Raw genomic sequence first — 23,757 nt, 5'->3', positions numbered from 1 at the left:
AAATAGACCAGCATAGACTAGAAAAACTTCCCATCTTACTTCTTAACTAAAGATAATGAAATCACTATCAGTTTAGGTAATAGGGAGATGTATTAATTATACCAAGACTTCTCAAAGTTTAATGAGCATAGGAATCACCAAAGAATTTTGTTCAAATATAGATTCTTACCTGGTAGATATGGGGTAGGTCCTAAGATTCTGTATTTCTAACAATGTCTTAAGTGATGCTAGTGCACAAGTCCACAGACCAACACTTTGAGTAGCAAGGAATTAGACTAATTATTGTAAGGACAAATAAGACCTCTGCATTAAGACTCAAAGAGAACCCAATTCCCAAGAGCAGAGTATAATATTTTTCAGCATGACTATTTGGTGTTGTCAGTCTTTTTTACTTTTAGCTGTATAACTAACCTTGAGTCAATTCTGACTTATAGCAACCCTATAGGATAGAGTAGAACTGCCTCATAGGGTTTCCAAGGAGCAGCTGGTGGATTTGAACTGGATTCGACCTTTTGGTTAGTAGCTGTAGCTCTTAAGCCACTGCACCACCAGGGCTCCCCCCAAAACATTAAAAAGTAAATTATTCATAGACATTAGAAAAGTCATTAATAACAAATTACTTGGTACACACCATACCATTGAGTCAAACAAACCTGTGTTTCATGAAACCATCATTAAAGATTATTTATTTATATGTTGTTGTACACGTTGTATAATACCTTTAAAAAACTATTTTGCTTTTGGTTTGATCTCTTGTTATTTGCTTCCATTATAGTTTTCAACTACAGAACACAACCATGGAAGGAAACATGAAAATGAGCAGACAATCATCTCTTCAGATGAAAATCAGATGGAGCTGACAGCAAGTCACACTGTGATGATTTCCAAAGGCCTTTTAGATTGTACCAAAACTGAAAAGTCCATCAAGATAGATACCAAATCATTTCTGGCTAGCTTAAAGCTCCATGCTGAAGAATCAGAAGTGAGAAAAGAATTAAATGTTTCCATAGATCAAAATACTTCTTCAGAAAAGAAAATAAATTTCAGTGACTTTATAAAAAGATTGAAATTGGGAAAATCAAATGCTTCTCCTTCTAAAGGGTCTGATAAAGAAAATTGTGAGCTATTCGTTCATGCCAAAGGATCAGAGAATGCCTCTTCTATACATCAAATGGGCGTATCTCTTAATGTAGATGAGAATAGCAGTAATAGGACTAGAATCTTTAGAGAACAAGATGATGGGATGAATTTCACCCAGTGTCATACAGCCAATATTCAGACTTTGGTTCCTATATCCAGTAAGTCCAGCTTAAGGGAAGTTAAAAGTGATGATATTACAATTTATGGCAGTGACTTTATGGACTTGACAAGTAACCACACTGTACAGATTTTACCCTCAGCAGATAATTTATCTGAAATAGAAAATCAAATTCAGGATGTCAGGATGGATGTTACAACAGGCCATGGAGCTAACTCTCCAGGAAAGAAGAAAGTCTTTCAGAATAAGCTGAATGCGGCATTTCAAGATTCTACCTTAGGCCCTGAAGATGAAATACGTATTACCAGAAGTCATATTATGGGAGCAGAAACTCACACAGTCACACAGACTTGTAACCAAGATCGTAAAAGTTTGGCTATGATCTCAGAATCTACATGTTCCAGTTCGGCTGTTCAAGATTATAAGACAGTTTTTTATTCTAGTTGTAGTGATGCCATGGAACTGACCAAATGTCTCCCAAGCATGAGAGAAGAGAAAATTTTACTAAAACATGATGGTAATTATTGTTCCAATTCAGATGCCATCTCTCTTGTCACAGAAAAAACTTTTTATTCAGAAGAGGATAGCATGGATATTACCAAAAGTCACACAGTTGCTATAGATAATCAGATTTTTAAACAAGATCAGACAAATGTTCAAATAACAGCTGCACCAATATCTGAAAAAGAAATGATGCTCCAAAGTCACATAACTGTGGCAGAGAATGGGAAAATGGTTGTAAATTGTAGCTCAGTTCCTCATGTGTCTAAGGAAAGATTACAGCAGAGCCTAGCAAATTCATTGTCTATTTCATTGACTGACAGAAAGACTAAACTCTTAACAGATGAAGATATGGATTTGACTAAATGTCACACAGGTAACTTAGGAAGCCAAACTCCTCTTGCATCTTATAAGCTAGCACCTGAGATTACTAGTAAATCTCACTCTCCCAGCAAAAGCCTTTCAGTTGAACGGGAAAAAATGACTAAATATCATAACAAACCACCCCCACAACCAAATGTGGTGGTATCTGAAAACATCTTAACCACTACGTGGAGCAAAGAAATAGATCAGATTTTGAAGATTTCACCCAATCTTGATAAAGATTCTCCTCAGTCAGTTAGTTGTAACCAGAACATATCAAAAACCCGTAATATTATCTCCTCTGTTAGAGATCTTGATGAACAAGTAGCACTGGGAGATAATAGAAGTATAGTTTCATGTGAGCAATCTTTATTTTCTACTACAGACCCTTTATTTTCATCAGAAGGACAAGCACTCATAAAAAACCGTAATACTACTGTTAACAGCCATACAGTAGTATCTGTACCAGGTGAGAATTCTAAACTTCCTGAGCCACCGAGGAAAAGTTTAGACAGTCCCACACCTAGCTGTTCTCATGACAAGATTAGTAATTGTCCAATGGAGGAACAAAGTATGGATTTAACAAAAAGTCATACTATTGTCATTGGATTTCACCCTTCTGAAGTGCAAGAATTTGGTGAGACTAATTTAGAACGTACTAACAGTCAGCTAAAAGCAGTGAGCAAACAGAGAGCTGTAAAAGTTGAAAAATGTAGTAAAAATCCTGTAGAAAAAACTGGAGTCTTTGTGTCTAATGATACAGAAGTATTGGAGGACAAAACTGTGCAGAAACCTGGATTTCTGAATGAAAAGCAAAATGTCAAAACTTGTGGAAGGAAAAGTGTTGGCAGACTAAAAATTGATAAGACTATTGTATTTTCAGAGAGTGGTGAGAATGATATGGATATCACCAAGAGTTATACAGTAGAAATAAACCATAGACCTTTATTAGATGAATATGATTCCTATTTGGTGCCTTTGGCAGGAACTTCTAAAACTATTTTGTACGCGTGTGGGCAAGATGACATGGAGATCACTAGAAGTCACACAACTGCCTTAGAATGTAAAACTCCCTCACCAGATGAAGTAACTACCAGGCCTACTGACAAGACTGTATTTCTAGATAGTCACAATGATCTAGAAATGACAAAATCCCACACTGTTTTCATTGACTACCAAGCAAAGGAGAGAACCGTGTTTCCAGTCAGACCTAACTTTGAGCTACCCAAAATGAAAAGCCTAGGAAAACCAAAAGTGACATCTGCTCCCGATGAGGAAAGTGTTTTCTTTCCAGAGTATGGTGAAAGTGTCCATCCAGCAGCAAAAGGCAGCCAGCTAACCCTACAGGGGAAATGGTCTCATAGTGGTCAAGAGAAAGCTGTAGCATTTATAGCTGATGAAAACATAAAGGTGTCTAAATCAGCGACTTGGAAAAATGAGGAAGACATACAAAAGCATGGATTTCTGAATGAACCTCAATCAGGCAAATGTCAGAAAAGGAAAAGCCTCAGACTCAAAAATGACAAGACTATTGCATTTTCAGGGAATGATAAAAAGGATATGGACATCACCCAGAGTTGTATAGTGGGAATAAGTAACAAAAGTGCCCCAGAAGATAAAGAGGACTCCCACTTGATGCCTTTGGCAGGAACTTCTAAAACTATTTTGTATGCATGTGGACAAGACGACATGGAGATCACTGGAAGTCACACAACTGCCTTAGAACGTAAACTTGTCTCATCAGGTGAAATAACTGCTAGGCCTATAGACAAGACTGTAATGTTTGTAGATAGTCACAATGATCTAGAAATGACAAAGTCCCACACTGTTTTCATTGACTACCAAGCAAAGGAGAGAACCGTGTTTCCAGTCAGACCTAACTTTGAGCTACCCAAAATGAAAAGCCTAGGAAAACCAAAAGTGACATCTGCTCCCGATGAGGAAAGTGTTTTCTTTCCAGAGTATGGTGAAAGTGTCCATCCAGCAGCAGAAGGCAGCCAGCTAACCCTACAGGGGAAATGGTCTCATAGTGGTCAAGAGAAAGCTGTAGCATTTATAGCTGATGAAAACATAGAAATGTCTAAATCAACAACTTGGAAAAATGATAAAGATACTCAAAAGCAAGGATTTCTGAATGAACCTTTATCAGGCAAAAGTCAAAGAAGGAAAAGCCTCAGACTCAAAAATGATACGATTGTTGCATTTTCAGGGAATGATAAAAAGGATATGGACATCACCCAGAGTTGTATAGTGGGAATAAGTGACAAAAGTGCCCCAGAAGATAAAGAGGACTCCCACTTGATGCCTTTGGCAGGAACTTCTAAAACTATTTTGTATGCATGTGGACAAGACGACATGGAGATCACTGGAAGTCACACAACTGCCTTAGAACGTAAACTTGTCTCATCAGGTGAAATAACTGCTAGGCCTATAGACAAGACTGTAATGTTTGTAGATAGTCACAATGATCTAGAAGTCACCAAGTCCCACACTGTTTTCATTGATTGTCAAGCCATGGAGAAAATACTCCAAGAGTACCCTCAATTTGGAATAACAACAGAAAAAAACTTGAGTGTTTCTCTTCCTAAGGATGTCAGCTTTGTCCAAGAAATCACGAAAAAACAAGCACTGGCCATGGAAAACAAAAGCATTTCTCACAGTGAACAACAGCATCATATGGTACCCCTTGTTCCTACTAATACATTGACAGGGGATCAAGGTGAGATGAAAATTACCAAATTCCATAGCACTGCTGCAGATGAAGAGCTCGTGGAGAAGGTTGTAGATTGGGCCCCTACATCGGAAAAAGCCAAAAGTGAAAGTTGTCACTTAAATAGTACAGATAGAAGAAATGTGGATTTTACAAGCAATCGTGCAACTGTTACTTATAGATCCAGTGATAATTATTCCGATTTACCAAGTGTAATTTCCCATGTTGATGATTTAGAGGGGAATATCATGTCCTTGTGTGATAAAGATAAGGAAAGAGCCAGTAATTGCCCAATGCAAAGTGATCTTGCTTATGCAAACAATTTGGCAGCTGAATATTACTTGAAATCTGAGGAATCACCTATCTCTGCTCCTTGTCCTTTGTTAGAGAAAACAGAAGGTACTCAGACCAATACCAAAGGACACTTAGACTGTGTCATAACACCATTCAAAGATCAAGAAGATCTGGTTAAGGACCCCCGAAATCTACCAGCTAATCAAATTTTAGCAGGTAGTCAAGATCTGGGGGAGATTACTAAAGCTAATTCAAAGCGAGTATCTTTTAAGCTTCTAAATCACCAGATGGAAGAGTTTGTTGATAATGCAGAACATGATTTACAGAAGACCTTTGTTGGCGTTTGTGCTGACTCTCAGGCTCATCTCTCAACTCGGCTACCTCCATTACCTCAAGAAGGACAAAATATTGTCAGTAAAGATGAAATGATGTCATCTAAAGCTGAATATAAGAATTTAAATATTGCTGTAGGAAATTCCTCTGTGCCCACATGTGAAAATGAGCCCACAATGCTGAATAATGAGAAACAGTTTACTATAGCCTATAAAAAAGAATCGAAGGAAAATACGCAGACAGCTAAATGTGGTAGAGACACAGATTGCCACAGTAACTCAGACTTGGCTAGGCAAGTCGATCAAACCCCTGCTGGTCTTAGAGAACCATCAGATACTGCGATTCCATCTGGCGTTCCAAGTTTTAGTAGTATCAAACCTAATCTGAATAATTTGAATGGAAAAACTGAGGATGTTTTAGATTTGCAAATTGTTCATATACCACCTCCTCCAGAACAGTTACCTCATTTAGCAAATAAGGCCCCCCATGATGTGACTATAGTGCAAGCCACAGACAAACATAATACTGACATAGTGTGCACCAATGCGAAAGATGATAGAAATGAAGAAGATAAAAATTCTCACATTGGTGCCGAAACCAACTCTGTACCATTAATGACAGTCATAAAAGATAAAAATAAAGTGAGGAAATGTTCTTTGGGAATCTTTTTGCCCAGATTGCCAAACAAGAGAAATCGTAGTGTCACTGGTATAGACGACCTGGAGCAGATTCCAGCTGACACAACGGATTTAAATCACTTAGAAACTCAGCCAGTCTTTAGCAAAGATTCAGGCATTGGGGTTGTTGCAGCTAAGCTGAACTTAAGTCCATCTCAATATATAAATGAAGAAAATCTTCCTACGTATCCTGAGATGAATTCCTCAGACTCAATCAGCATAGAAACTGAAGAAAAGACTTTCATTGAGACATACCAAAAAGAGATTTCACCATCTGAAAATAAAGCAGAAGAAACCTACACCAGTCAAAAAAGAACTTGGGTACAAGAAGAAGATGATGATATTCAAAATGAGAAAAAAATCAGGAAAAATGAGATTAAGCTTAGTGATACTGCACAAGACCAGCAGGTGAGTTCTGTCTTAAACAAAGGAATGTTCTTAATTTTAATTTTAGTCAGCAGTTAATTATTTCCAATTAGAGGGCTAGAGAAATATTCCTATGTAGAACCTTCAGAGATTAATTAACTAACACCTAGACTTAGAAACAATTTAAAGTGACAGACACAGAAAAATGAAATAGAATGTAGTACAAAAATTAACTCATGTTGAAATTGTGTAGTTAATTCTAAATATTGTGTCACCTCTGGTGATTTGTCAATGGCTTTGCATATAAGAATCGTCGGGCAGGGTATATGTAGTTTGAAAAATCATCTTCAGTGCTGTAAATATTTGGGGAGTAAAACCCCTTTCCATTATACAAACAATGTAAAAAGCTTGACTGAATTTTCTTGGCTAATGAGGATATGTATAGAAGCAGAGAGTCCTTTTCTTTAGTGGATGCAGGAATGCCTGTGTCAAACCCAGTGTCTCAAAGTGAAGTGAGTGAAAGTTTGTGTTTATTAAAAGAAGGCAAAGATTTTTTTTTAAGTTGAGAAACACTGATTTAGGTAACTTGAGAAACCTTTCACTCAAGCTAAAGATTTATAGGTGGGAAAATAAAGCTTAGAAAGCAACAGAGGGTCATGAAAAATAGAAAACAAAGTTTAAACTCTGTTAAGAAATACAAGCTTAGAAGATGAGGTCATAGGGAAATATCCATAGTGGTTCTATAAAATATGATCAATAAGAAATAATTGGTTAGTCTACGAAGCTTTGAGAAAGTAGTAATAATAATATAAAATTTAAATGACTTGAACAGCTTCTATGAAAATTAGTATTCTGTTTATTTGTTCAATAAATATTGAGGGTCTGCTATATCCCAGGTGCTATTTTAGGTGCTAGGTGCTAGGAACGCATCACTGGAAATACACAGACAAAACCCTGGTCTCATGGAGCTTCTAGCATTTAGAATATGTTGTCCTTGAAAAACATACATAAGGAGATAGATGAAGATGACTTTTAAGGCTGTGAAATCAAATGGTTAAAATGAGAAAAAGCAGGACCATGTGACTTTTTTTACTTCAGCCATAAGATTTTTCGTCAGCTGGGGATGGAAGTACTAAAGCCTGGAAATAAGTTTCTTCTCTGCATTCTGCCAGGGACACCATATATAGCCAATATTCTATGTAGATGGAACTCTGGTTTTGTGCACTGTGGTGCCTTTGACCCTGGTTGCTAATAATTGAATAACTGGATAGGTCAACATTTGGTAACTCATAGGATCTGGCTATAACTTGCATACATTTGAGAAACAATTTACTTACACAATATCATGCATAACGTTATTTGTATATATTTTTAAATAAAATTACTCTTGTTATAAACCTAATTAAAGGCCTAAGTTATCCCTGTTACTTATTCTGATTCGTTACTAAGATGTTTCGTATGATTTATAGCTAAATTTGGAGCCCTGGTGGCACAGTGGTTAAGAGCTAGGGCTGCTAACCAAAAGGTCAGCAGTTCGAATCCACCAGCCGTTCCTCAGAAACCCTATGGGACAGTTCTACTCTGCTCTGTAGGGTCACTATGAGTTAGAATTGACTCAACAGCCACCAGTTTTGGCTTGATTTTTTTAATAGCTAAATTTTATTTTAGAAACAATATTTCTGTTAGTGTTCAACAAACAATTATTAGAAGCATACAGTACCATAATTTCATACTCATGATATGCCTTAATTAATAATTTCAGATATTTGATCACCATACTGAAGGGGATATAGATAAAAGTGCCAACGTTATATTGACGAAAAGCCTGAGCAGGACCCCACCTAGTTGCAGTAGCTCTCTGGATTCAATCAAGGCTGATGGGACTTCTCTGGACTTTAGCAGTAAGATCTTCATACAGACTAAATAAGATTGGTCATATACTTGTTTGACAAATGGGTTTCAGTTCGGGAGATATTTGAATGTTGTATAAGCTTTTTGGGAGGTTATAAATAGTTAATAAGTAAGATAATTTTTTTAATTTATTTTATTTTTGTTCTTGAGAATAGAACATATACCAATTTAACTATTTCTACACATACGATACAGTAACATTGGTTACATTCCTCCAGTTGTGCAACCATTCTCACCCTCCTCGTTTGAGTTATTCCTCCTTTATTAACATAAACTCGCTGCCCCTTAAGGTCCCTATCTAATCTTTCGAGTTGCTGTTGTCAGTTTGATCCCATTTAATTTCTTTTTAATTCTTGCTTACTTTAACAAACTGAGAAGTGATATACTGTAGAGGAATAGAGTGAGAGGCTAATATTTAGAAAAACATTAAAAGAATAGAATGGAGCCTCAAAACTGGAGTATACTTTGCCCTGCTAAATTACTGTTTTCCCAGAAAGATTCTGGTAGATGGGTTCAGGAGCATGAACTGCACATAAACCTGAAAGATAACTAAAATTAAGTTTACAATTTAGCTTTGACTTGTTCATCACCTGATTTTACTTTATTTCTAGCACACCGCAATAGTCAAATGGAATCACAGTTTCTCAGAGACACAATTTGTGAGGGGAGCTTGAGAGAGGTATATTAAGAGTATTTCTTATTTCTAATACAACTTATTTCCTTGTTTGCTTTTTAATTTTTTTTTAATTGTAAGATATTTTAAACATACAGAAGACTAGTTTTCTTTTTTTTTGTTAAGGACCCAACATGGTAACTAACTATATGAAGTAGTTTAGAAGACCTATAATTTTTTTTCAACTCTACTGTTACTGAATAACCTTCAGAAGTAATCTTAGATAAAACCTGCTCATGTCTAGTCTGCAAATATCAGGATAATATTTCCATAAGCATATGCAAAGTACTTTTAAGCTGTTTAAAAACAAATGAGGTGTTTACAGTCAAAGTGAGCTTCTCTTGAATGGTCATGCAAACTTTTTTTCTTTCCTCAGAAACTCAAGGACGGGAGAATAACAATAAAAGAGTTCTTTATACTTCTTCAGGTCCACATCTTAATACAGAAACCCCGGCAGAGCAATCTCCCAACCAAAGTAAGTAAAATTTCTTGGCAAAATAGTTATCTCAATGGAAAAACATTATATTTTTCACTAAACTGTATCAAAGCAAGTATTCAAAAGCAAAAAAGGAAGGAAGCAAATTTTATTATAGAAAGTTTTCCTATAACAGGTACTTTGTGTTCGGCATAGAAAGCAAATCTTGGATTTTTCTTTAATTTTGATAAGATAAAATAAATTTCGATAAGATAAAATTTTAAATTGTGTTCTCCTTCCTTGCCATCTATTTGTTTTTGGTATTTTTTCCAGATTATAAAAGTAACTTATGCTTTTCCCCCCTCATTATAAAATTCCAAGTGTGGTAGAAGGTTTTAATATACACTTTTCAAAAAGCAAAAGGATGGAAGATCATAGAATATTTAAATAACAAAATCCACAAACTCAATTCAAAATTAATGGAAAACCTTAAATGCTTGTATAGGAACACTTTTTTTCTCTTAACTCTATTGAACATTTACAAAAATTAGTTATGCCCTTGGCCACAAAGAAAATCTTAACAAATCAAAAAAATTTTTATAGCCCATATCATTTGGTCATAATCCAGTTAAATTAGAAATAATTTTTTAAAAAGCAGAACATTCTTAGCTTCTTGGAAATTAAGAAACATACTTCTAGATAACCCTTCGATGAAAGAGGAAATAGAAACTACTTAGAAAGCAAAGAAAAGGAGAATATTTGATACTAAATCTATGGGACATACAGCAAAACTTATACTTAGCAGGAAATTAAAAGCCTTAGATATCTTTACTATTATAAAACAGATTCTAAACATAAGGCAGTTTTTAAATATTCACTTTAAGAAATCAGAAAATGAACAATAAAATAATATCCACAAAAATGCCTAGGAAGACAGAATTAACAAAGGCAAAAGGTAAAGCTGATGAAATGGAAAACAAAAATTAGTAGAAAGGACAACAAATCCAAGAGCTAGTACTTTGAAAAGACAATAAAATAAGAAAACTCAAGTCTAGAGAAAACAAAAATATAGAAGATTAAGACTAAGAAGATAAATGCACAGATTTTAAAAATGAGAGATTAAAATAAATTTTTTAATCCATCAACTCTGACAAATTTATATCTTGCTTTTTTAGCAAGATATAAATTACCAAAATTAATCCAGGAACTGGAAAACTTAAATCAATTACTACTGAAAAGATTATTTTAAATTTTACCATTAAAATTCACCAGATCACCAAAACCAGACAAGTTAAATCTAACTTTTAAAGAACAGATGTACACATATAGGGACATCTGGCTAACAAAGGTGCCCTGCAGAAGAGCAGAGAAAGAGTGGTTTTTTCTTTAAATGGTGTTGCATCAGTTGGATATCCATAGAAAAAAATGAACCTTGACCCTTACCTCATACTATAACCAAAAATGAATTCCGTAAGATACCAAAGCTTCCAATAGTCACCTTTTAAAATTGCTCTATTTAGTAATCAAGCACTTAAACTGAGTATCTATTTTTAACTAAATAATGAAATTCAGAACATGGACAAAAAACGCACCAAGCAGTGGCAGGTGGATGAGCTGTCACGGTAGAGGCCCCAGACGTGCCAGCCACAGCTCAATCACTGCAATATGGTGAGAAAGAGTCATTAAGGCTCAGCTGCCGCACGTTGCAGTGAGACCTCTCTGCTTTCCTCCCTGTTATATTTGCCACACATCATTCCAAATTTCTAAGTAGATACTTAGACAGCTTCAAGATTTTAAAAGTCACTAAAAAACGACAAAATGTGGCATCTTATAAATAACACATGCTTGTGATCAAATTCACTCAGATGCTAATATACGTTCATAGGCTCATATAATAAGTGCCTAAAAATTACTAAATCTTCCCCTCTAGATCTCAGTATATATTCTACCTAGAAGAGTAAACCCAGCGTCATAGTACACTTTATTGTAATTTTTAAAATATCAATTTATTTATCAGGGAATATCATTAAAAAGGATTGTAGGTAACTGGATTTAAGCAATAAACTACCAGACCAAATAACATCCTTCCCAAGCAACAAGTCCAAACTACTCGGAGCTCCAAGGCAAGCAGCCTCTCTAGGAGAAACAATCTAACCCATTCCTTCAGTCTCTACTTACTACATTATGTGTGAAAAGCCCCGGACTCCACTGCTGGGTACGCTGGTGTGCTGCATTATAAATGGCTCCTCACAGTCTCCCTAGCTGCTAATGGACATAATAGCGACTAATAGACACCAGGTGAAGTATGTGCCTTAGGAGGAGATGACTGCCCTCTGAAGAAACCCAGAACTATCTCAGTGGGGTAAAGGAGGAGGAACTGCTCCTGATACCAGTAAAATCCAAAATAGCTATCAGGATATGGTCACCCACCCTAAAAAGGTGCAATAAATGATGTCCACTGCCTGCAGGGGTCTTCCACTTTTAATACCCCTTTTACCCTTGTTATTACTCCTTCCCTTTACCTGTTCCTGTACATGCTATTTGGTACATTGACATGGCCTGTTAGTATTTAATCACAGGAAAGAGGGACTCAGATGTTCTTCTCCCAAGACACAAAGTGGGGCATGCTTAGATGCATTCTAACGTTACTTCAGGATGGTAGCCTAACTTGGGGAAGCTTGGCTGATGAGGATATGTGCTGTTCTACTCATTCCTGTCCTGTTTATTCTGTGAATAATAAACACCTGTTGACAATGCCATTAAAAAAAAATTGTTCTTGGTTCCTATAGGAAAGGCGGTCAGCCATTTTTCCAAGGATCTCTGATTTCTTTCAGTGAGAAAATGGTGTTTAGAAAATACAACATGGGCTCTAGTGTTAATATTTCTTTTTGTGTTGTGCATATAGCTTTGATTGTTATTCATAATTCTAGCCTTGAAAGTACTTTTTAAGAAAGGGAATCAACTTTCAGTTATAATTGCTTTTAATGCTTTTCTACACTTTCTTAGCACATTGATTAGAGGATGTGTTAGGGAAAGAGAAAGGAGATTAAAACCTCAGTTACTTCTTTTTAATGGATTGACTAAAAGGGGAAACTGGACAGAAGTTAACATTTGTTGGATTACTGTAGCAGGCCCTGAGCTACGTACCTTTTTAAAAAATCTTAAGAGGTTGGTTAATATCCCTGTTTTTTAGATGAGGAGACCAAAGCTCAGAGTGGTAAAATGACTTATTCAGTGCCACATCGACTGTGAATAATGGACAGTTGTGTAGTTTGGTTTGGTTTTTGTGAGTAATGTGAAGAAAAAGTTGACTTTGTTTTTCTAATACTACATCAAGGGTATCAAAAAGCCATAGGATTGAGCAATAAGGCATGTTTAAAATAACCAAATTTTCACTGCCTTGTTTTAGAAATGAAGGACATGTCCAAAAATGTTTGAGTTCACCTTGGCAGAGAAGTAGGACTCGGGGCTAGAGAATGAGAATAGAAAAGATTAATTGGGAAGCTAGCATTCATTGTCTTTCATAAAGGGGTTCCTGGTAAGTTTGAATTTTTAGGGATTGATTTTCTTAAAATAATGCACAGCCATTTCAAATTACTTTCAATGTTATGTGAGTGGAACATCCAGTTTTCCTAAATACCTGGGGAATTGAGCTTTGAAGTCTGAGACTTGAACTCAAATGCCATCTTGCAGCTTACCGGCCATTCACACTTTTCTTTGTAGAAAAAAAAAACAAAAGCCAACCCTGTTGCCTTCAAGTAGATTCCAACACATAGTGACCCTAAGGACAGAGCAGAACTGCCCCATAGGGTTTCCAAGCAGCGGCTGGTGGATGTGAACTGCTGACCTTTTGGTTTGCAGCCCTAGCTCTTAACCACTTTCTTTGTAGAGCTTTTTAAGATAGGCACTCTGGAACTTGAATTTGTTCTTGAACATAGTTTCATCCTCAGAATGTCAATTTTGAGGTATTTATTTCTTTCTTTCAGTTTACTACAAACATGCCACCTACTCCAGAAGACCTGATGTTAAGTCAGTACGTTTACCGACCCAAGATACAGATTTATAAAGAGGATTGTGAGGCTCTTCTTCGAAAGATTGAAGAGTATGAAAAATTTGATTTTTTTTTTCATGTATTGTTGTTGGACGAATGAATAGTCTGCGTGGTAAGGTTTTGATTAGAATTCCATTGGCATGGAAAGATGTTGATAGTGTTGATTGGCAGTCTGATGTGGGGAAAGGGTTTCAGCTTTGTAGTCAGACATATGGAAGCTCACACCACCAACACTAGGTGTGTAACCTTGGGTAAGTCATTTAACCTTCATTTCATTATCCATAAAGTGGGAGTAATAATATCTACTCAGCAGGTAGAAATAGTATATATAAAATGTTTTCATCCCATCCTTAGCAAAAACTAAGCCCTCAAAAATAGTAATTATAAGATTATGATATGAGTTGATTGAGGGAAAACATCATTAAAAGGAGATAGTACCCTTTAGTGATTTATACACGGTGCCTGGAATCAAGACTGCCTTTGGGTTTGTACTTTTATCACATTTACCCTTGATTTGCATATATACAAGAACAGGGCTTTTCTTAAAATATAATTCAGGGCTTTGGTATATGTAAATGCCGCATATTGATTTACAGATTAGGTCTGTGTAGATTCCTGCAGGTAAATCTAGATCTACAACCCAAAATTGTATTTGTATTATACTTACCTAGGATTATCCAACTAAATTTGAACCAATCTAGCAAATAGAAAAGAAATAAAATAATCTTTCAGAGTTATGTATTTTTAAAACTAGAAACTTAAGATACTGTGAAAATATAATACTTCAGATTTGCCTGATTGTGGTTTGTTGATTCAACAAATATTTATTGAGCACTTATTATGTACCAGGCACTGTACTAAGTTCTGGGGTTTATCACTGAACAAGAAGACATGGTCTTTGTCCTCATGTTGTTTAAAAGAGTTGGATGTCTCAGGATTTGTCGGAGAATGTTTAAACTGTGAAATTGTTTTACTTGGAATGAAATGCACTTTTGCACACAACAAGCAGTCTGTCTTAGATGTGCTCTGCTGTTTGATTTTGTACCTACATTCCCGCATATAATATATTCTTCTAACTCTGATGGAAATTTATTTCCTCAACTTATTAAAATTTGAAATTATAATAGCTTTGCTACTTTTATCACTGCTGTTCTGTAAAGTATACAGAATATATGCTTTGTACTGGATTGGGAGCTTTTGCTTATAACACTAATAGCTACAACATCACAGCAGCTGCCAGCTGACAGGCATTAAGGATTCTTCCTTCGTAAGCAATATGCTGGAGCAAGTTTGTTTCGTGTTGGAACGAGTTGATACACTGAGGTGAGAATTCTGTTTGAAAGGGAAGTATTTTTGATTCGTGACATTCTTGAACTGTTGAAATAATCAGGCTGGATACTGTTCTTGAGCAAGTTCCCCTCTTTTTAGGCAGGAAGGAATTAAGAAGCATATGTTAAGTGTGCCTGTAGATCTGAGCTGGTTCAGTCAGGCTGGCTTCTAAACCCTATGCTAATTAACTTTTCTATATTTTAGATTAAAGTTGTCTGCATTGAACCAAGATAAACTGCTGACTGATGTAAATAAGAACCTGTGGGAAAAAATGAGACACTGCTCAGATGAGGAGGTACTTTTATCTCATTGTCTGAATGGGAATCAGTACAGGCATTTTGAACAATGTTTATGGTGAAACAGTGACTATTACATGACAATTAGTGGTGAATTCTTTAACTTGCTTCTAAGATGTAATATGTTAGCCAGAACCAGTTGCTGTCAAGTCAATTCTAACTCATAGTGACCCAAGTGATTCAGAGTGGACTGTGCTCCACAGCATTTTCAATGGCTGATTTTTCAGAAGTAGATCACCAGGCCTGTCTTCCAACGTGCCTGTGGGTGGACTCAAGCTTCCAACCTTTCAGTTTGTTGCAGAGTGTGTTAATAGTTTACACCACCCAGGGCCTCTGTTGTTGTTGTATGTCGTCGTCTCATAGCGACCCTGTGGGTCAGGTAGAACTGCCTGGTAGGGTTTCCTAGGCTATAGTCTTTATGAGAGCAGATTGATAGGTCTTCTCTCTTGTGGAGTGGCTGGTGGGTTTGAACTGCCTACATTTTTTGTTAGCAGCCTAGTGCTTAACAATTGCGCTACCAGGGTTCCTTCAGGGCCTCTACAAGGTCTTATTTAATTAGTCACAAGTAATTGTTAATATGCAACCTTTCCAAACCTGAGATGATCAGCTTAATATATGAAATATATTTGAAGTTTATTTAGAGTTCTCTCCTTCCTGTTTGCCTTTCACTTAGATTTGGATGAAGAAAAGATGTACTTTAACTAATTAAATAATACACAATCTATTTTACGTGTGCTGTAAAATGTTAAGAAATTTGATTAACTCCAAGTCTGCCGTTTTTCTGATTTATAATATAAAGGCAGGAATTGAGACTGAAATATTTTGTTCTGTTTTTAAACAAATATGTGGAATTAAATTTGCATATGAGAGCTGCCCCACCGTAGGAATCAGTCTAGGATGGGCAAAGCCTAGAATGTGATAGCTGAGCCAGTCTTACCAGACCATTTAACTTTTTTGGACTTGTTTGTTTTGGTACAATGTATCCTTTGATTCTACCTTACAGCTAAAGTCCTTTGGAACTTACTTGAACAAAATAAAATCACGTTTTACCAAGATAACTAAAGTCTTCACTCACCAAGGAAAAGTGGCTCTCTACAGCAAGCTGGAGCAATCAGCTCAGGTAATCTGAGACAGCAAACAGCATAGAAAGACAGACCTATTACAGTGGCTTCATAGTGATTGTGGACCAAGAAGAATGTTCTTTAGAAGGCATGTGAATGAGACTTGGACACAAACTTAGAGTTGTTCCTAAGAAGTGGGATTCAATTTATCAGAAGTGGCATATCCTGACATCTTGAGTAATTTAAAAAAAAAACACAAACCCGTTGCCATCGAGTCAATTCCAACTCATAGCAACCTTCAAGGACAGAGTAGAACTGCCCCATAGGGTTTCCAAGGAGTGCCTGGTGGATTTAATTGCTGACCTTTTGATTAGCCGCCGTTGCTCTTAACCACTACGCCACCAGGGTTTCCATCTTGAGTAATACCAAACCCATTGCCTGAGTCAGTCCCGACTCATAGCAACCCTAAAGGACAGAGTAAAACTGCCCCATAGGGCTTCCAAGGAGCACCTGGTGGATTCAAACTGCTGACTTCTTGGTTAGGAGCAGTAGCTGTTAACCACTATGCCACCAGGGTTTCCATTTGAGTAATACTGGAATATAATTACTGATATGGGCCTGTGTCTCATCTCAAATATTGTTATGCATTGCACATATTGAGATGAAACACTAGGATTCCTGGTTTCCTATTGCTAAAGCACTGTAATGTAATGTGGTATTATCATCCTCATAGTCCATACCCAGCTCTGTGTGTGTGTGTGTGTGTGTGTGTGTGTGTGTTTGTATGTGTGTTTAAAGTAGCAAAAGGACTGCCCTTTAAGAAATGTTCTGCATAAAAGAATTTCCACTGGCAGGTTAGTCTGGGAAATGCTACATTCAATATCCTCCCTTTGGAGAAATGTAACAGCTAGCATATTAAAGTCTAAAGTCAAAAATCTTAAAAAAAAAAAATGATATAATTCTGTGTGACCAGTGTGTCCCATGTTTATTTGACCATAGAACTTTTTTTTTTAATTAAGACATGTTAATATTTCATGGAATCAATATTCCATGGAAGGCACATGGAAACACTAGAATAAAGGAAAGTACAAAAAAATGAATTTATATAAATTTATTCTATATTATTAAAAAAAATTTTTAAGTCAAGACTTGAAGCTTTGACCTCCGTCTTAACATTCGTCTGTTCATGATTTTAGACGTAACAGTTTTGTCAGCAATTTGAGCCGTTTATGTTGTTTTGTTTTCAGAGGTTTAATCTGGCAATCTATATTTTGTTTTTAGAATGAGAGGGAGAAACTTCAGATAAGGATGCGTGAGATGGACAACATACTTAAGAAGATTGATGACTGTCTCACTAAGGTAGAAATAGGTAAAGTATCTTCAATACTTTTATGAAAGAAAATTTAATTTTATCTAAATTGTTTTCTACAGTAGAGATTGCTGGTATCTCTATGCTGAAGGCTTGTATTAGCAGCTTGAGACAGCAACTAGGAGCAAATTAAAGCTCCTGTGGTATGATGATGCCTAACACAATCGACAAGAATTGCCGAAGGTAGTAAGTCTCTTTAGAAAGTTCTTCTAAACCTAAACCATAATCTTGTGTTTTTAATAAGTGAGTTTATCTCTATCTGAAAATTGGCTGTCCTTTCAATTTGGCCTCTCACAGTCCTGACTTGTTAGTATTGCTATCCTGAAACTGTTTCTCAAGATCACAAAATTCCACAAATTCAGCCTTCAGACTTCTTGACCTCTTTCTAGCATTTGACACTGATGATTATTCTTTTTTCCTGAAACTTTCATCTCCCTTAACCGCTATGATATTGTGTTACCCTGACCCTATTCTTTTCTGCTAGCTAGCTTCCTTTTAGCTCTTCTGGTGGCCTTTCTTTCTGTAACTAACCCTTAGTGTGGGCATTTCTTTTTTTCATTTTCTACCCTGTTTTATCTGCCCTAACAATTATGTTTATGTGAATGATTTCCAAATTCGGTTAAATTTTTTATGCATTTGCTGCCCACCTACTGCATGCGCTACAGTATGTGTGCTTAGCGTTGGAAAAAATGGAAGGATACATAAAACACAAATATGTATAAAGATTTATAAAACACACATATTGCACTTAGGTAGCTTATAGTTATTTTGGATGAGGACGCCTTTAGCCTCTTTCTGTCGAGTTCCAGATTTACATTTCTAGCTGCCTGCTGAACCTCTCTGTATAAATGTCTTTAAGCGTCTTAAACTAGGGTGAATAAAACTGAATTGTCTCCTTCCATCTCCAAAATAAAATCCAAAAACTTCTTCTCCCTATTATGTTTCTCCTTTCTATTAATGGAATCACTGTTGTTATATATTGTAAAAGGCTCAAAACTTTCATTGTCTTTGTGTCTAACGATGTCCTATCATATCTGCTTCTTCAGCGTCGCTTGTGTTCTTTCTCATTCCCATTAAGGTTCTCACCAATTCTGAAATGTGTTAGTTCAAGTTTTTTTAACTAACCTTTCTATATTCTTACCTTCATTCTATCTCCTTCCAACCCAATCTGCACACTGCTGCCAGATTAATTATCACAAAGGACAGTTTTCATTGTTGCTCCGGGGCGGGGGGGCACATTCATGTCTCTCCATTAATCACAGAATAAAGTCCAAACTCCTGAGCTTGGCATTTCTCTAGAATCACGTTCAGATCCTCCTTTCCTGCATGAGTTGCTACTCCCCTGTGAAGCCAAATCTTGTCCTTCCTATGCGGTACTGCCACTTTGTCTTTGCTGACATATTCGCCTTCTGTGTCCCAGAAGTAATGGGAAGTACTCTCTACCTCAGTAGGAAGTAGTCTCTTATCTCCCTTTTGAGCTCTGGTGGCTATTTTATTAGTACTTCTTATAGTACCTGGAGCTCTGGTGACACAGTGGTTAAGAGCCTGGCTGCTATCCAAAAAGTCGGTCATTTGAACCTGCCAGCGGCTCCTTGGAAACCCTATGGGGCTGTTGTACTCTGTCGTATGGGGTCACTGTAAGTCGGAATCGACTTGACAGCAACGGGTTTGGTTTTGGTTTTGCTTATGGTACCTAAGGAGCCTTGGAGACACAGTGGTTTAACTGAAAGGTCAGCAGTTTGAACCTACCAGCCAGTCCATGGGAGAAAGATGTGGCAATCTGCTTCCATAAAGATGAAACCCTATGGGGGCAGTCCTACCCTGTCCTGTAGGGTCACTGTGAGTCAGAATCAACTTGAAGGCTACAGGTTTGGTTTGGTTTTGGTTATAGTACCTATCACATCTGCTTGTATTACAGTTATTTTTGTATAATTTTATCTTCCTAACTAAACTGTAAGCTCCACGGATACAAAGACTAGCTCTTATTTTTCTCCCTATCCTTCAAAGCCCTTAACACCACGCTTTGCGCAGAATAGGTGCCTAGTGCATGTTTTCTGCCTTAAATTCACAAGTATATGAATTCCATGTCTTAGACTGCCCCACGCCTTTGTTCTTCACTTTCTACTTCACAGAGAAAAAAATAGAAGCTGTCAGGTTGGAACGTCCTAAACTTCCTACTACCAAACCAACCAGCCTTTCATATGTCTTCATCTGTTTTTTCTTCCTTTCTTTCTTTTCCCTAAGACCAGTCTTTCTACCTAGACTTTTGTCTTTTTGGGAATCTTATACTACTGATTTTCCCTTTTCTTTTGTATATTCAGCCTCTCCACCTCCACTGAATATGTTCTTTTCTACTCCCATCTTTAAAAATACCAATAACCACACCTCCCTCCCGAGCTACCATTGAATGGCTGTCTGTCTCTTTCTGGTCCCTTCGTTATTTGTTGAGCAAATTTACTGTGTACCTACTATGTGCCATGTACAGTGCTTGGTGCCAAGAATACACAAAAACAAAAACTATTCCTTCCGTAGTGGAGTATCCAGTCTCGAAGAGAATATAGGCATTAAACAAATAATTTAATGTTAAGTGCTATGGAAGTTCTATTGTACTAAAAGGTCCTGTAAGAGAAATTTTACCTCATCAGGAGGTGAGAGAGCTTTCCCTCTGAGAAAGTAACATTTAAGCTAAGATCTAAATGATAAGCAAGAATTAACGAAATGTAACGGGAAGGGAAAGCAGACTATTAGATATGAATAGCACGTGCAGAAGCCCTTCTGTGGGAGAGAATATACAAGTACAGGGTCTGAAATAAGGTCAGTGTGGCTGGAATAGAGAGCACAAAAGGGAACTCTGAGATGAAGCTGGAGATGTCACTAGGGATGGGCCAGGGAGAGCCTCTGAAGGAGTTTTTTTTTTTTTTTTTCTTGTGAACAGTCATTCGAATGGTGTTAAGCACTGACTGTAGTGTAGAGATTGGATTTGAGCAGATCAAAAGTAAATGTGAGAACTATGTAGTTATTGGACTTGTTTGAGAAAGTACAGGAGCTTATATTAAGGGATGCTTGTAGTTAAAAAAAAAAGTATATTCAAAAGATATTTTTGAGGTAAAATCTAAATTCATCGATGGTTTGGATAGTTTTAGGGATAACGGCTATATTTCAAAAATAAAATTTAAATATCTTTGTGCATGTATTTGTATGTGTGTATCTGCTTCTACTTAGCCCATGGAGGTGGCCTAATTATATTAAAATTATATGTAAACAGCTTCCATTGAAAATGACCTCTGAGAACATGTTAGTGCAGATCAGTGCGTCATGGCCCAAAGTTCACTGTCTGGCACAAAAAACAGGTCTCCGTATGATATTAAAATTATAGATCAGTACTTTATTGACAAGGAGTGGTGGGTGTTCGTGAAATATTTGCACCAGTCCAACTCGGGACTGTCTGTACTTTTTATCTCTGATTGTTTAATAAGTTATTTCTGACTACGCTATTCTAATGTATGCTGTCTACTATAGAAACTAAGTATTTGGAGGATGAAGAGAAAGATCCTATGGAAAAGTGGGATCCTGAAATTAGAGCTTCAGAGAAAGGTAACTGAATTAGTTAATGAGATAAAATAAATGAAAAACAAATCCGTTTTGTGTACATGTATTTTAGGTGAGATAAAGTCAGAATTTTCAATGAAACATATTTTTATGACAACATTTGAATGTGTTCATTCTCATAGATTTGTAATTTTCTTTTCAAAGAGCTGGAACAGCTAAAAATGGAAGAAGAAGAGCTTCAAAGGTCAGTCCTGTGAGCGTTAGAAAATATGATACTAAAGTCCACCAGGCAAATGATATCCTACCTCCAGAGACTGACCAGGCTGTGGGTGTGACTCTCCACCAAGACAGGCTCAGGGTTTCTGCTCCACTTTGAACTGGACCCTGGGGGCCGTCTTAGTCAACAATATCTTCTAAGCATTTATTGTTTCCAGGGAACCCAAGGAAAGTCCAGTATTTCTCAAGTTTGAATATTAGGATCCTTTTAAAGAAAATAAACCTAACATTAAGCTGTTTTAAATACAAATAATGACAAAACCAATACAGTTCCAACTGATAACATTAACTTGACAGTTGATAACTTTGGCTAAAATTAGATTGATGCAAAATGGCTGCCCAAACATAGGCTCTATTTAGCGCCAGCAAACTCACCCACAAAACCAAATGTAGACAGCTTTGAGGTGGGCATCCTTAGGATTTAAGACATGCTTATATTAATATTTCTATTATCAAAGTAAAAATGTAAATTTTAAAAACCATCTCAAAGAACATGTGAACCCCCAAGCATATCTTCATGGTTTCTAATTTGAGAGACACTGACTTAGGCCTTTCCTAAGTAGACCAACACTTTTAGGTTATTAAAAAAAACAAATAACAACAACAAAAAAAGCATCTGAGGATGCAGAAATGGGTGCCATACACCTGCATTATTACCTTCCTAGAGAGCTGTCTAGCTTGTGACTTTTTGTCATAGACCTTTTATATTGATAGGGTCTGAATTATCTAACAAAAGACTTATCTTTCTGTGATAATTGCAGGAGCCTCTTAGAACTGGACGTACAGAAAAAGGAGACCCTTGCTCAAATAGACTTTGCAAAAAAACAAACAAATAGAACCGAAGAGCTTTTAGATCAGTTGAGGTAAGAAAAAGCAGGCATCATTAATCTGTGTTTTATCCTCTGCTTGAGTAGGTTGTCTGGACCTATTGGAGCAATTGATATGTTTTTACATATGTAACTCTTTTTAACCACTCGTCTGTCAGTTTGTCATACTGTGATGGATTGCGTGTTGCTATGACACCGGAAGCTATGCCCCAGGGTCACCCATGGTGGACAGGTTCCAGCAGAGCTTCCAGACTAAGACAGACTAGGAAGAAGGACCTGATGATCTACTTCTAAAAAGATTGGCCAGTGAAAACTTTATGAATAGCAGGAGAACATTGTCTGGTATAGTGCTGAAAGATGAGCCCCTCAGGTTGGAAGGCACTCAAAATATGACTGGGGAAGAGCTACCTCCTCAAAGTAGGGTCAGCCTTAATGACATGGATGGAGTAAAGCTTTCAGGACCTTCATTTGCTAATGTGGCACGACTCAAATGAGAAGGAACAGCTGTAAATATCCTTTAATAATCAGAACATGGAATGTATGAAAATTACACATTGTCAAAAATGAAATGAAATGCTTAAAGATCAATATCCTAGGCACTAGTGAGCTGAAATGGACTGGTATTGGCCATTTTGAATCAGACAATCATATGATCTACTATGCTGGGAATGACAAAGTGAAGAGGAATGACATCGCATTCATTGTCAAAAAGAATATTTCAAGGTCTATTCTGAAGTACAACACTGTCAGTAATAGGATAATATCCATATGCCTACAAGGAAGACTAGTTAACACAGGCATTATTCAAATTTATACACCAACCACTAATGCCAAAGATGAAAAAATTGGAGATTTTTACCAATTACTGCAGTCTGACATTGATCAAACATACAATTAAGATGCACGGCTAATTACTGGTGATTGGAATGGGAAAGTTGTAAACGAAGATGAAAGATCAGTAGTTGGAAAATATACCCTTGATGATAGAAATGCCTGAGATCACATAATAAATAGAATTTTTCAAGCCCAACGATTTGTTCATTGCAAATACTTTTTTCAACAACATGGCAACTATACAATGGACCTTGCCAGATGGAAGGCACAGGAATCAAACTGACTACGTCTGTGGGAAGAGACCATGGAGAAGCTCAGTATCATCAGTCAGAACAAGCTGTATGCTGAGCAAATAATCCAAGAAGCTAGACAATATGAAGAAGAACATAGCATCAGGATTGGAGGAAGACTCATTAACAACTTGCAACATGCAGATAAAACAACCTTGCTTGTTGAAAGCGAAGAGGACGTGATGCACTTACTGGTGAAGTCCAAAGACTACAGCCTTCAGTATAGATTGAACCCCAGCATAAAGAAAACAAAAATCCTCAGCATCATGATAAACAGAGAAAATATCGAAGTTGTCAAGGATTTCATTTTACTTGGATCCACAATCAACACCCATGGAAGCAGCAGTCAGAAATCAAACAACATATTGCACTGG

General features: G+C 36.7%; 1 protein-coding gene across 2 annotated transcripts in view; it reads left to right on the top strand.

Moving 5' to 3' along the window:
- Positions 1-23,757, top strand: part of KNL1 (kinetochore scaffold 1) — a 59,952-nt gene that overhangs the window by 25,209 nt on the left and 10,986 nt on the right. For both annotated transcript variants that reach the window (XM_049898618.1, XM_049898619.1), the window contains exons 10-20: positions 776-6,544; positions 8,265-8,403; positions 9,025-9,092; positions 9,463-9,561; positions 13,488-13,603; positions 15,086-15,176; positions 16,181-16,297; positions 17,520-17,607; positions 21,127-21,201; positions 21,361-21,400; positions 22,194-22,295. In XM_049898618.1, coding sequence (XP_049754575.1) covers positions 776-6,544; positions 8,265-8,403; positions 9,025-9,092; positions 9,463-9,561; positions 13,488-13,603; positions 15,086-15,176; positions 16,181-16,297; positions 17,520-17,607; positions 21,127-21,201; positions 21,361-21,400; positions 22,194-22,295 — 6,704 coding nt within the window. The remainder of the gene's footprint in view (positions 1-775; positions 6,545-8,264; positions 8,404-9,024; positions 9,093-9,462; positions 9,562-13,487; positions 13,604-15,085; positions 15,177-16,180; positions 16,298-17,519; positions 17,608-21,126; positions 21,202-21,360; positions 21,401-22,193; positions 22,296-23,757) is intronic.

The sequence above is a fragment of the Elephas maximus genome, chromosome 10, assembly GCF_024166365.1.
Source record: "Elephas maximus indicus isolate mEleMax1 chromosome 10, mEleMax1 primary haplotype, whole genome shotgun sequence".
Classification (NCBI taxonomy): Eukaryota; Metazoa; Chordata; class Mammalia; order Proboscidea; family Elephantidae; genus Elephas; species Elephas maximus.
This window is presented reverse-complemented; position numbering and strand designations above follow the sequence as displayed.